At 37.3% G+C, this 15,490-nt stretch overlaps 1 protein-coding gene and 1 long non-coding RNA gene across 7 annotated transcripts in view; one reads left to right on the plus strand and one right to left on the minus strand.

The window, feature by feature from the left end:
• The window catches only part of akap13 (A-kinase anchoring protein 13), a 95,075-nt gene that overhangs the window by 32,625 nt on the left and 46,960 nt on the right, over nt 1-15,490 (minus strand). For all 6 annotated transcript variants that reach the window (XM_082160182.1, XM_082160179.1, XM_082160181.1 and 3 more), the window contains exons 9-11: nt 3,374-3,461; nt 2,599-2,732; nt 120-448 (exon numbers count right to left, since the gene is read on the minus strand). In XM_082160182.1, the coding sequence (XP_082016308.1) occupies nt 120-448; nt 2,599-2,732; nt 3,374-3,461 (551 nt within the window). The remainder of the gene's footprint in view (nt 1-119; nt 449-2,598; nt 2,733-3,373; nt 3,462-15,490) is intronic.
• LOC309490909 lies at nt 3,889-5,679 on the plus strand. Its single transcript, XR_014202873.1, has 2 exons — nt 3,889-4,724; nt 4,900-5,679. It is a non-coding gene; the product is annotated as an uncharacterized lncRNA (long non-coding RNA).

Below are 15,490 nucleotides of genomic sequence, written 5' to 3' on the forward strand. Positions count from 1 at the left end.
ACTACAGCCTGGGCTACATGATGACAATACTTACATCACGTGAACTGTACACATATCCTAGCGTATGTGTAAAAAACAAAGTACACAGTGTTAAGTCACAAAACTGTGGAGATTCATACCTGCGCTGACTAATCTCTGTCTCCCCTGCTGAATTTTTGCCCGGGCCCCAGCTGTGCCTGCGGAAAGGAGACAGGGATCGTATGGAGGTGCGTAAAATGGTCGACCGCTCCGGGACCTCGGTCAGACGGTCCTTTTTTTCTTCCTCCTCGGTTTCTCTAGAAATGGGTGAAGCTCCAGGAGAAGTGGGATTTTCCTGACAGGTGTCTGATGCAGGGGCCTCTGTGCTGGCCTGAGGGATGGCGCTAGGGGTCCCCAGACTGGAGCTGTCATCTGTAGAGGACGAGTAGGTCATGGACACACCGCTGGTGAGAGTGACACTGTCCTCACCCTTTGATGGAGAAAGAGGACGACAATTAGAGTTTGCAAAAACAAAATCACTTTCGATCTAAACGCATTTGATGCTTGGAAGACAGCTAATAAGACTGGGATTTTGGACCAATGAAATTGCACTGTGGGTTGAACTTCCCAGCCTGATGTAATGAAAATCACACGTAGCGCCTGGTTAGGACAAGCGTATGTGAATTTTGCGAATGACTGCTGATGACGTACCAACTTTACATCTGCAGTGTACATACAAGCAGACTCATTTTTTTCCTCTTGCAAACCCCATGGAGTCTCAGAGTTCTTTCCATCCTTATAAAGCTTACATAACATAGAAACACACACAGCCGACACTCATTTCCATTCACAGCGGCTCATTAGTTTCCTTGCATGCTGAGACCGCAGCCAGGAGAGGGGTGTGGTGAGCTAGCGGCTACATTACACACTAACCGTACCGTAATAGTTTACTTTATGAGCTATGGGGGGGGGGGGGGAGAGACACACACTTCCAGAACACAAGTCAAGCTTAGGTGAAGTGCCTCTACCTGCTTTCAGAGCTTAGAGAAAATGTAAGCATGCTACATGAAATTCCATGTACAATTCCAAGAGAAAAAGTAGGCTAGTTTGGGGACCATATAAAGCTAATGTCCTCCAAAAATAAACCATTAGCCAATGTAAGCATTTAAATATTTTCTCTTCTGACAAAATGAAGCAAAAACATCAAGCTTTGACTAATAAATTGCTCTTATGAATGAGAATTTGTTTCATCTTCGCATTGTGTGCAACCTAACTTAGCATTGCATACTGCTAGCTGCTTAGCCTGTTCTCTCAGCAAACTCCTAGCCAATTAGCCTGGCAGGTTAACATAACAATAGCTAATTAGCCTGCTAGCTTAGCTACAATACGCTGATTTCACGCAGCCGTTATTTTGAAATCGAAAGGAAGGCTCCGGTGGGAAGAAAACCGGAAGTGTCGCCTTTAATCACAGGAGAGTCGTGAATGCGATGGCGTATTGTTGTGTTTAATGTATAAAATGAGTTATTCTAAAACTGTACATACATTTCTTTCATACTTTAGACTATATACAGTGAAATTCATTTATAAATAAAATATTTTTTTTATATATAATTCAGAAAGTAAAAAAAGAAGCAGGAATGTACTATATACATATCCTATATTGGATATTAACATCCAATAGTGTAAATCGCGGCAGCAGCTTCAGGTTGGTAATCCAAGGCATTGTTGTTTATCTTTACTTCCGGGGTTCTTCCCACCGGAGCCTCATTTTCGATTTCAAAATGGCGGCTGCGTGAAATCAGCATATAGGTGGGAACAGTCGGATTCCAGAGGTAAAAATCCCATAAATGTTCTCAATAGGGGAATTAATTTATAAAGACTTAAAAACCTTTAAAGCTACAAGGTTGTTAATCAACAGTATATGCTTTTGTTGGAGCCATCTGCTCACACTATTTCAATTTTTTTATTTTTTATTATCTTGTCCAACAGCAGAATTCCTGGTGAAAAACTATATATAATACCCATAATTCTGCAAAGAAATAACACCTTTAACACCTGCCAATTCCCATAAAGCACTGTGAATGACGTAGTTGAGTCAATCTCACTATGCTCTCTAACTAAAAATGGGACAAGGTGGTGGAAACCACTTGAGATGAGCCTATTCTGCTTTTCAAAAAAGGATTGTAAAAAAATTGAGGGATCTACTTACCACCAAGTAAACCAAACATTACAGTTCTCAAAAAAAACACTATTTTTCTCTGCGACTTGCTAAGAGCAACACTTAAGTGTCTAAGTCTGTGTAAAACATCCTTAAATTGAGGCAAGGAGTTTAAGGGGTGGAGAAATCCTTAGAGGTGGTGGGAAAAAGAGGAGGAAGCATGTCTAAGGATGAGGTCATAATAATGGCCTTGGCCCACTGATCTGCTCACGTCACATGACATGATGTCAGTGGAGCAAGATGTTGTGTGTAGAGAAGATCACCACTGAAAATGAGACTTATTACATAACCGCTTTATATGGCAGAGGCAAAAGCAAGGGGATCCGCTTGGTAAAGAGACATAGAAACAAAACAAATAGCAACTCCGCTTCGAAAACAAACAGAATTGGGTGATAATGGAAACAACGCAAATCCGCACCCACCTTATTATTAAAAACGATGTCCTCGCCCAAATCCTGGCTAAAGAGAGAGTCGCCATCGCTGACAGACCCTCGCATGGGGCTCGCTGACTCTTCGTGACGTACGCTCTCGGGTGAGGGGGTCGAAGGGGGCAATTCTGGGGGGTGAAAAAAGAATCAGGAACAACATGAGAATGTTGTTTAGCAACAGAAGAAGAATACATCGAAAATAAAACAGACCAGACTCGATTCTCACGAACTGAATCAAAATACAGTCTGAAACGGAGTCATTTCAGTCCATTGTGTTGCATCTCTTCTCGCAATCTTGGCAGACAGGATGTTGATGTCATCTACTTAAATAGATGATCTTATTTGACTAGTGGAGTCTTTTGTATTGACAGGAAGACATTCATTTAGTCTTTGGAGGATGTGTATGTCGTTTCCCATGTGACACAATGTGGGCACTATTTAGATTGGACACACACAGACACAGTCTGAGCAAAGAGGGCATCCTTTCTTTTGTAGCATGCTGGAAGATGTATGAAAGAGGTTTTTGTGTTTTGTTCTGGATGTAACTTTCAACCATAAACTAAACCTACGTGACGTAATGTTGAGGTTTGGACGTCAAACGCTGTACGTTCAGTAAAACTCTGCGGTATTTCAGTGTACATTTATGCTTAGAAGCCACAATTACGTAGGTGCTAACATGAACATCCTCTAAGACCATGAACATTTGGGTTACCAACTTGATTATCAATGCAAAAGACTTCAGGCTTTTGAAGCAAAATCAGTTGGTTACCTGAGCTCACTGAAGTGGATTTCTTCTCCTGGAGTCCAGCATCTTGACTGGCATCAACTGAATAAAACGTCTCTGTCTCTCTGTGAATCTGCAATGAGAAAATCATTCCAGTTTAGAGTGGAATATGTCCAAAATAACTCTTTTGATATACAGATCAGAAAACCTTATAGCTGATTTTGTATATTCTGAACTTATAATATTCATACTTGTCATATAAAAAAATACTAGTGACATGAAATCTGATTGGTTGACGAATGTTCTAAAGTGTGCATCTCTCTCTCTCTCTCTCTCTCTCTCTCTCTCTCATAACTGAAAGAAAAATAAAGGTAATCAAGATAAAGATCATTTGTTATCAACTGATTTTTTTTTTTATTGTGCATCATTATATATGTGCAAAAAAAAAAAAAAATTCCACCATCATTTCTATCACACATTCAAACAAAACACTTAATTGAAGATGTTGGAAATTACACTTGTCAGTTTAGAAAAATGACAATACAAAGAATTTTTTTTTTTAAAGAGTAAAAAAAAAAGAAAAAAAAAAGTTGATTTTCTAAAGGTATTGATTTTCTCAAATGCATAATATTCTGAAGATCCATCATCTGCTAAAAATCATGCTAGAATCCAGCAGGACATACAGTACTGATGCATCAGGTGAAAGATGGTTTCCTCTGCAACCTAAAACCAGTTCAAGTATGTCAATGGTTTCGACTTGGACGGCTAAAGCATTTTCCTTCGACCACAGAATCATTCTCTTTCTTGATGAAGAAATGTTCCTTTCTTCAGCTCGTGAACAGAAATATTAGCAGTGGTAAGAGCGTCTACCTCCTGAGAGAGTTACATGTGGTTGTAAACCCTCAAGGCTGTGATTTGGGGCAGGAAGGGTTTCTGGGGGCATGTGTGGGGCATTCAGAACAGACCTAGAGGAATGTGACCCACATGTAAACATCACGGCCCACTAACGTTCAACATAGAGCAGCTGTGAACGGGCCATAGAGGGCTAGTTATAGGCTACTGTAAGGACAAAGTGGTCACCGTACAATAGTGGTGCAGGAATGATGTAAATTTGTAGGCCAACCCGGAAGAGAGCATTACACTGGTTCCATCAACAAAAACACAATAGGACTTTTACATAGGCTTTTGGTTTATTGTAAAAAATAAAATAAAATAAAAACTCTGTGATCAACAAAAGATTATTATAGTAACACGTTTTGTCCATCAAGATAATTGATTTAACCAAAATCCAATTCAAAATACCCATAGACTTCGGGAAGATGGGACATTTATCAATCTTAATGCCCATTTTTATACCATATTTTCCACAAATTGTACTATTGTTATGTCAAGTCAAGTTTATTTGTACAGCGCTTTTCACAATACAGATTGTATCAAAGCAGCTTCACAGTATTAAATTAAAATAATACAACAAAGTTTGTTTCAAGAGGAATTTATTGATTGATAAAATTAAATTAAATATCCCCAAAATATCCCCAACTGAGCAAGCCAAAGGCAACATGTATTATTAGTAGTATTACTACTATGGTATTACTACCACCTGATGCATCAATATTATTATATATACACTGATGCATTAGGTAATAAGGATGAATAATAACAATTGTAATATGTAATAATATAATAATAATATAATATAAATTATAATAATAATAGTGAATATGGTGTTAATTGGCCAAATACCATATTTAAATAATAATATAAAATAAATGTATATAAATAAATTAATATATAAATAAATCCAAAAACAGCAACACTGCAAAACCATGGTACTTTTTAGTTAGTGTAATCAAAGAAGAGCTACAACACCAGCTGTAACATAGTATAGAAAGATCAAAAGACCATGAAAAAGAAGAACATCCCTGTGGCGGAAACAGAAGCTTAGAAACCTTCCTGTGCAGCTCATCTGCATGGCCATCATCGGCTCCATTCAGGACTGATTACACCCACCCACTGCCCGTCGTAAGCATGTGACACACGCTCAACTCCCACGCTTAGTGTGTACCCGCTGTGTGCACGCACGTGTGTGGCTTCTGGTCATAGACCTCCTTTGTTTGGTCATTGGTGGATGGACACTGCTCTAGTGTGGCAAGAAAGAGGGGCGTGGGCTTTTCAATAGAGCCGTCAACAGCTGCAGCCTTTTAACTCTCAGAGAGTGAGATGTAAGGAGAGAAACAGAAACAAATACTGGAAAAAAGAACGAAATGGGAAGAATAGCTGGCTGAATCAGTTTCTTTATGTGTGGTCATGATTTCCCAAGCTGTGATCTAAAAAAACAATCTAAAACAAAACAGAAAAGCACAAATAAAACAAAATAAATAAATAAAATAAAACAATAAATGAGCAAACAACTAAATAAAATAATAAATTATAAAAAAAATATATAAATAAATAAACCGAGCAGAAAACAAACAAATCAAACAAACTAAAACAAAACCAATGCCCAAATAAAACAACAAAATTAAATTAAATAAAACAATAAACGAACAGACAACTAAATGAAAAAACAAAAAACAAAAAATAAATCAAACAAACTAAAACAAAACAAAAAGTCCCCCCGAAATAATTAAAATTAACAGACAATTAAAAAAAAAAAAAAATAAACAAACAAACAAAAAATTAAACTAAGAGAACTAAAAAAAAAAAAAAAAAAAAAAAAAAAAAATCGGTTTTAATTGTCGATTGGCTATTTATTTATTTTTTGTCATTTTTATTTAAAAGGGTATGAAAAGATGAGGGGATGGTATCAGTAGGTAACACAAGCTGGATTTAAACTCTGGTCGTCTGCCTAAGTGCCACCACATAATGTGTCGGGCCACATATCTAATGTTTTAATGAAGACACGCCATCATGGAATTCAGAAAAGCGATTCAGGGCTGTGATGTTTCACTGCTGTTCAAAAAACATGTCATTCCCATTCGCAGTAGGTTCTGACAGGATCCAGACAGCACCGAGAGTCTTACACCATCTGGAACTTAGACATGCAAGCATGTTATGTTTACTGATCCCAGAACAGACATCAACCTCAATCTGACAAACAAAATCATACAAACACACTGCCCCCAATCCTTCAATCTTTATTATGAATGATAAACTTGTCTTTGAGTGGGAAAGCAAATGAAAAGTCTCAAGTACAGAGCACTCAGTTTCAGCCAATTAAACACTAGTTTTCAAGTGTGCAGGCTTATGGATGTGTGTATCTGGATGTATATTACCAAACGCTCAAAAATGTGTTTATGCGGACATTTGCAGAGAACCAGAAGGTTAGCTGGGATACTGCTCTGATATTTTATGTCAGTTTCACGACTTAGTAATAATGGTAATGGATGTAGCAGACACACACAGAAACACTTCCAACCAGACACCGTTTCTACCAATTACTGAATGAGTCGTGAAAATCAGTCCACAAATGTGGCATTTAGAGCCAATGTGCAGTAATGGAAATATGTAATGCCTCACACTGACCAAATGCTAAACACATGCCACAGGCAGAAACGGTCAGCCAGAGTCCTGCTCTTTGATCATGACGGGTTTGATTATTTTTCAGGATACACGCTTTAAGGATAACTTGGCATAAACAAAGCATAAATATAGAGTTGTCAGGCCAGCTATGTTAATATATCCGATCGGTCAACCAATATGGGTTTGTTTTTGAAGGTCAATATCGCAAAAGCAAGGAGGCCCACATAGCTCCAATACATCTACAAGTCAGCCATTATTAATTTATTCAGCAAAAGTGTCCAATAACATAGGGGTTATTGAAAAAAATGATCAACAACATGTCAGCCACCATAAAGCTACTGATATGACTGGATTTATCTTACGTGAAAATTTTACTATTATTTATTTTTTCATTTTAATCAGGGAAAAACTAAATGTTAAATTTAGACTGATTTAAACGTATTTTACGCAATATTTAAAATAACGCATTAAAAACATATTCGAAAAAAATTCTGTAATACTTAAAACATAATTGGAAAAAGTTTGCATTATTCACTGACAAGGCAGTTTGCAGATCCGCATGATATAGATAATCTTATCATGCCACACTAAATAAATAAATAATTTATATATATATATAGATATATATATATAGATATATATAGATATATATATATATATATATTTTTTTTTTAAAGCTACTAAGTCTTGGTTAATTCAGCAACAGATTTCTCTCTCTTTCTTTTCTCCTTTTTTTGTTTGTTTGCTGTTGTTGTAATTATAAAAGTGTTACAAATTAGCTTTAGCAACAAGCACTATGATACATGCATTGGTTGGCTGTTGTCTCAGTTTTATTTATGTTTATTGTATCTTTCCCTAAAGAAATACATACAAGTAAAGCATTTAATAAAATAAATAAACAAATATCTAAGGTTAGTTCATAATATATGTGCTATATGTTAGTGTTTTACATTCTGCTCGTCAGGGTCTCAGTCTAACTGTGACTAACTACACTTGACAGAAATCTTTTAAGTATAATTTAGCATAATCCTTAGACAAATCAATATAAGTCTCGTCACAGTATGACTGGCACTAAAAACCGAGGATATCTCACTTAAAGACACACAACTCATTCAGACAATACACACTTTTTTAGCGCAAACAATCTTTCAGAGTGTGTTTACATGCATTGAGAATCTCGAGATGCAGCCGGACACAATGGGGCTTTGAATAGGCGCTGGGACAAAGAGCTCATTGCAGGGGATGATTTATAGCAGAACAACGCAAACATGAAGTGAAATCATCAAGTAGTTCAAAGTGGCTTTACGATGCTCGTTTCGGCAAATGTGACGTCAGGCTTCTACATGCACAACTGGAAATTAAGTTCAAGAATAAAAAAAAACATGCAGAATTAATGAACAATGTTTGAAAAACCATGTGTGCGTTTAGTCAGGAAAGGAAAGGAATTAATGACAAAGGAGTGTTGTGCACGAGCGCATGATGTAGGCTGTAAAAAGCCGCCATGCATTTCCCCAGGCATGTGGCGTAGTTTTCTTTACGCCACTGATGGAGAGTAAATGGGGCCATAATGGAGTTCCATCCACAACACACCACTTCATTGACTGGCAAATTCAACACTTCAAGAGTGAGATGGAAAAGGTGCATTGATTAAAACATGATCCTGACGCCCTTCACATGACCTATCCTGACACACGACCCCTTAGTCTTTGACGGTATTGACTTCCTGTGGGAACCCATGTCACAAGAACAGGAAACTACTCTAGAATTGCCTTTTCCAAACAATCTCCTTCCCCTGAGGAATTATGGGTGCCTAGAACAGGACAACAGTGGACAGGTGAACTTTAAAAGTAGATTTGTAGCCAACAGTGCTGAGAATTCCAGGCCGAGATTGGTTTGTAATCGTGCCTTGCCGAAACAAGCTCAAGTGGAAATACAACTGGAACCGTTCGGCCCTACAGTGGAAAAGCAGCTGGGAAAGAGTTGTGTGTGCTTGTTAAGGGATCAGAGTAGTTTTTAGTCTGGTGCCAAATGTCAACTTTAACACTTTTCTAGCACGGGCAGGTTTTTATACTAAGCTGATTTTTGACAGTTATGTAAATACACATTTTTACAGATGATTTTTCATTTGCAAGGTAAAAAACCACAAGTTACACTAAGCGTTAATGATTTGGGGCCATATTCACAAAAAAAACAAAAAACTTAAATATTTTCATAAGAACATTTAAAATGCGTATGAGGCTATCCATAATTAACAGGCTATTCACAATGATTTTAAAACACTTAAATAAATGTTGAATTGATCCTACAATTTTTCAATCTTATTAAAAAAAATACAAAAAGTTGAAATGTGACATTTGTAATGTTACAAAATGAGATTTATATTTCAAATAAATGCTGTTCTTTTGAACGTTCAATTCAAAGGATCTGAAAAAAAAAAAAAATCCCAAAAAATATTAAGCTGCACAGCTGTATTCAAAATTAATAATAAGAAAAGAAATGATTCTTTAGCAGCAAATCCTCATATTAGAATGATTTCTGAAGAATCGTGTGACACCGAAGACTAGAGTAATGAGGCTGAAAAAATCAGCTTTGCCAGTACAGGAATAACTTGCATATCAAAATTGCAATACTTTTTCACAGTATTACGGTTTCTACTGTGTTTTTTTCTAACTAGATTTATTAATCTTACAACCCCAAACTTTTGAATGGTAGTGTATGAGATAAAATTTGTGGCAAAGTGTCTTTTAAGTGCTTTGGCTCTGATCCAAACACATCCATGTTCTAATCATGGAAAAGGAGACTGTTGAGATGGGCTATATTAAGAGATGACAGAACTTCCGAAAGGCTTATGAAACAGAGCTGTAATCCACTGAGTGCAGAGAGAGAGACTGTCCACAGACTGTGGTCTGAGCTGGACATTCTGGACACATTCCATAGATATGACGAGCTGTGGAGACGGGAAAGGCTATGACATGGAAGAGGGCACCAGTGGACGCAGTCTACGATTTTCGTACTGCAAAAATAGCTACCTACTGATTTCGCATGGTTCTTCTATTTGTTTCTTGCTCACATTTGCAGGCGGGTTCTGGGTAAAACATCTGTGAAATGACTTGAAGAGGTGTTAAGTAGCCATTTGGCTTCTCGTTCAATATCAAGGAGGTCTCAGGTGAAAGGAATATGCTACAACAAAGGTCTGCGTCAATTGGAAAGTGCTCCCTCGGGTGCTCTTTGAGACGGCCGTGGACAACCTGTCTTTCTCAATCCTCACTTAGTGCTGAAGCGGCACCTGTGGCCCTGTATTTTACATACAGAACGGTTTAACAGCCCCTCTTCACTTCCCACCACAGATGCTTAACGTGGACCATATATTAATATATCACCTCGCAAATATAACAGTATATAATGCTGATTTAAGGTGGATAAAAACTTTAAGTCTTTAATTGGTGAGACCATGAAGCCTGATCATAAAAATTACAAGCTGTCTGGAGTATTTACACAGACTTTAAGTGAACTATTGGGATGAGACATACAACTACAATTATATATATACATATATACACATATACACACACATACACATACACATATACATACATACATATATACACACACATATATATACACATACATACATATATACACACACATATATATATACACATACATATACATATATATATATAAAAATGGAATAAATATTGTGTAAAATAAGTGTTTCCGAGGCATGTTGTCAATTATCACAGACAAATTATGTCTCATCCCTCATTTTGTAAAACAACACATTTAGTGATACAGAAGCCAAGTAGGCAAGTGTGCATCATGAATGTGAATAAACGATAAAAAAATAAAAATACTAAATGATAAAATTGAGAGAAAAAAAAAAATCTGATTAGCATAAAAGGAGAGCATATGAAAGAGCATACCTAATAGTAAACAATACATGCTGCTTTTATGAAGGAATAATTATGCATGGCAGTTCTCCACAATATTTTATACCTACTATAATTAGATTTTTTTTTAATTAACTTGCCTTCCCACATAATGATTCTCAGACCTGCTGCCAGCTCATGTCAGATGATGGAAAGCAGAAGGAAGCAGAAGAAGTGAATGGAGATAAACAGGCAGCGAAGCAAGCTTGGACCAATCTACTTATCAAGAGACAATAATCGAGGGGTCAGACTGTGGAAGGGCCCTTTACGTGTCTGGCTGTGACCTTCACTGATACAGTACCAGACCAGCCACTAAATATACAACCTCCAACATACTGACAGCATTCCAGTCAGAGCCCTTACTGTTCCCACACACACAATATCTAAATTCGGACAGGGAGTAGACTTCTATTGTTTTTATAAAGCTTCAGAATTTTTTTTCTAATTAAAATTATCCAAAAAGAAGGTTGTGTCAAATGTGGCTAATTTCTGAGGACACTTTTGTCCCTAAATATGGACTGTTAAGTCACAGGTTTCAATGTTTGACAATTACTTTATATGCAAATATTTTTTCTCTTACAATTTTGCTAACTTCTTGGGACCAATAAAGAGTAGCCATGAAACTTACACATTGCTTTAAAACTAAAGAATAAATCCAAATACCTGTAAAGATGAAATATAGACTGAGAAGTCTCAAGTTTCAACGTTTGTTTGACAACAAACGTAAGGGTGGGGGAGATGGAACTCAATGCGAAATTGTTACGAAATTCAAACTCCAGCATGTCTAGAACAAAACATCAAACCCTAGAGCTAATGGAGAACAGTGGCCTGAAATTGGAAAGCAGGCCTCATCGTTCCACATCCAAAACTGAACTCCACCCAAGCCAAGCAGCGAAACTCCACAGCTCTCATGCACACACACCCCTTCGATTCAACGGGAGCGAGACCTCTGGCATCTCAACAACGCTCCCGGCCAACCCTAATCAATGCAATGTGACGGCGCACGCAACTGTCAACAAGACAATCTGCAAAATTTACAGACAACAATGATATTTAACAGACTTTCGAAAGGAACTCGAACACAACTACTACTTGTTTTCTGCTTCATACCTTAATCAAAACCACATCCACGGACCTCTCGCCCTTTGCGCACAGGCTGTACCGTCGCCGGTGTCGCTCGTACATCTTTTCCAGGGGTGAAGTGTGAAGGAGGAGAAGAGAGTGCCGTTATATTCCAACATGAAGCCCGAGACTTGTGGAGTTCCCAGTCAAGCTTTGGGAAAAATGAGCAACTCTCGGCACATCTGCACCATGAACCAGCCCCGTTCTCACTCTCCCTCCCACCCTCCCTCCCTCCCTCCATTCTTCACACACTTTTTTCTCCCCTCCCTCTCTCCTTTTTCCTTCTGCACACTCCCTCTCTTTTTCTGTCGCTGGCTTTCCTTCTGCTCCCACTGTTGTTTTTTTAACAGACTCACCCAATCGCAGCTGCTCTTTTCCGTTCCCCCTTCACTCTTTCAATGCCTCTCATCTCATCCTTTAAAATTTTCGGAGCAGAAAGCCTCACATCTTTACCAATGTGCATCATGGTGTGGTTGAACTCTGATCGGTTAACACCCATTCACTGATCAGAGGAACATTTTTAGAAGGATTTCATCCTTCAAACTGTTTGGAGAAGAGTTGGGAGAGATTCCCAGGCTCAACCCAGTAAGATAAGGCTTTTCCATCCAACACTATCAGAAAAGTTGTCATGACAAGATCATACACTCTTGGACACTGTTCGCAATTAAAACAAGAAGTGTAGTGTAGTAAATCTCATTTAGCTTTGCATTGGATGCAAGGGACTCTCGATCACTGCATCTATATAGAACCATCAACAGCTGGAGTCATGGCAACCCTTTCAAATGGCGAGAATGATGAGAGGCCAGACTGCGGTCTGATGGGATTCACTGGGAATTTAATGCAATTGAAGCGGTGCATGAAACTCGGGCTTCTGGAAAAGAATCAGAAGTAAGCCTGGGTTCATTCAGAGCGAAAATACCAGAGATAGGAGTTCACATGCAAATACAGAGGTTCAGAGTTTCTATCATTAACTAAAACGATTAAAATTGGCTTCTGTTAATTGAAATCAAGCTAAAATAATCCTGAAAAAAATATTAGATGAAAAACTTAAAAGAAAATTGGAATTGTTGCCATGGCAAGTATCTGAAATGGCACCAATATTACTAAATCTAAAGGAGATATAAAAATAAAGCTAAATATAAATAACTAATGAAAACGACAAAAATCACAAAATGACTAAATTAAAATGAAAAAATAAATTTCAAAATATAAATTAGTGCTGTCAAATCGATTAATCGCGATTAATCATATCTAACATAAAAGTTTGTTTAAATAATACACACTATATATATATATATATAGTGTGTGTATTATTTAAACAAACTTTTATGTTAGATAAAAGTTTGCAAAGCTAAATTTCGTATATATGTATATTTTTTGTGTGTGTGTGTGTGTGTGTGTGTATATATATAGTGTGTATGTGTGTATATATATATATTTTATTTTTTTTACACACATTATATAAACAAACTTATATGTTATAACTTATATGTGATTATAAGTATTAATAAATACTAAATTGGAATATAAATAATAGTAAAATAACACTGCTACGGTTTCTACTAAATCACTGCACAATATCTAATCGATTAGGATTAAAAAGAAATTAAAATATTGCATTGCTAAAGACCGTGGACTTCATAACGGGTGGTAGCATTATGGCAAACGAAGTCTGTTATTGTCCCAATGCATTCATGCCGAATTGCAATGTTTTTCCACTTTTGCTTGGGAGTTTCCATCCACCATAAAATATAACGAGGGTGACACAGTGTGTGTATATATAATTTTATGCAAAAACACACAAGGCAGACACACCTTGAAGACAAAAAAACACCTTCAATTAAAGTCTCATACATTATTCCATGTTTAGCATGACGTTCTAACTTGTACTTAAGAGAAACAGATATTCAGCTAACTGTGTAGGTTGTCCTGACGCAGTCGGTTCAGTCTTTACTGTGTGTTTGCATGTGTGCATGTGATTATCCAGTGGAGGAGGGGACAGAAGAAACAAGGGCTCTTTGTGGGGATCTCGGCGCATGTTATCTCCGTGTTTCACTCAAGACCAGTCATCCAACACAAACTATGATTTAAATTAAAGAATAGCTTGACCAAAAAGATATGAAATTCTGTCATTATTTACTCATTCTCATGTCTGTTCTGTGAAATGCAAGAATATCCTGGATATTCTCTTCTCAAAAACACACCATAAAAGTGGCCCATATGAGTTGAGTGCAAGAGTCTTCTGAAATCATATGATAAGCTTTATGTGAATAATACACTGAAATTTGGCTGATTATACTGACGGTCATGAAAGCAGCAGCGATATACAATTCATGAAGGAATGATTGCTTTGAGTCAGATCTTTAAATGAATCAGCTGATCTAATCCACAAAATTAGTCTGGGTGATTCGTTCACAAAGCTGACTAACCCACTTCTCGTATTCTCAAATTCAATGACTTGATCCAGTCACAATAATTAACAACTCACTGTAGGAAAAGATTAGCAGTGAATAACAAAAAGTTAGCATGAAATGGAAACGGAAACGGAAAATGTTTTTTAAATGTATGTTATTGATCTTTTCATCCATACATATGTTTCCATCTACGTAATCAGAAACCAATGAATTGAAACCAAGCCCTATCCTCCTCTTTTTTTCATTCTCGATAATACGTTTCAACAGGATGCGAGTTTCAATATGAAAGAAAAGATCTGTTGCTACCTTCATTACATCATGACTTCAAAGATTAGTCAGTTTGTCACATAAAACCATCTTGAGATTTCAGAAGATCAGCTCACATTATATGGACCATTTTTACAAGACATTTATGTGCTTTTGTTTAGTTTTGTAAATGCAATGAAATGACCAAAATGTCTCCTTTTGTGTTCCAAAAGTCATATGGGTTTGAATTAAAACAATGGTAAATTACTTTTTAATGACTGAGTAAATGACTTTTTGGACGAACTAATGCTGGGAAAGAGAGAACACACAAAAGGAGGAAGACTTGAAAAGAGTGAGCAGAAGCACAGAAATCGAGCGAGAACAATACAAAGGAGTGTGTGTGGATCCTGACCAGCCTCACTGGTGTCTTCAATCCTCCCACTCCACCAACAGCAGCCCTTTGCTTTTCTTCAACATCACGCCATTCTTACACTTCACATTCCAGCGCTTGAGAGGCAGCCTTGTCCCTTTTTCCAACACACTACACACTGGATTTGTGTTTGCGCGCATGTTTGTGAGTGTGCGCACTAAGAAACTGTTTCCCAGAGGCAGCTTGTGTGGTTTAATAGTTTAGTGAAAAAGGAGCTCCTTTAGAGGGGTTCCCACAATGCATCTGGCCTGCTGCACAAGGACAGATGAAAAGAGCCGAAGAAAGAAAGAGAATAGGTAGCCCTCATTCTTTTGGTGGCATATTGAGACCACAGTATGTGTATTTTGCCCTTGCTTCTCTCTCTAACACATATGTAGACTACTAGACAGCTCATTGCACATCTGGAAGGAGTTATATTGCATCCTAACACAAGAGGGAGCCACAGCACTCTAGACACCACAGGATAAGCTAAAAACAACCAAACCACTTATTATCCATA

Source organism: Leuciscus leuciscus (genome assembly GCF_965113295.1).
Source record: "Leuciscus leuciscus genome assembly, chromosome: 25".
Classification (NCBI taxonomy): Eukaryota; Metazoa; Chordata; class Actinopteri; order Cypriniformes; family Leuciscidae; genus Leuciscus; species Leuciscus leuciscus.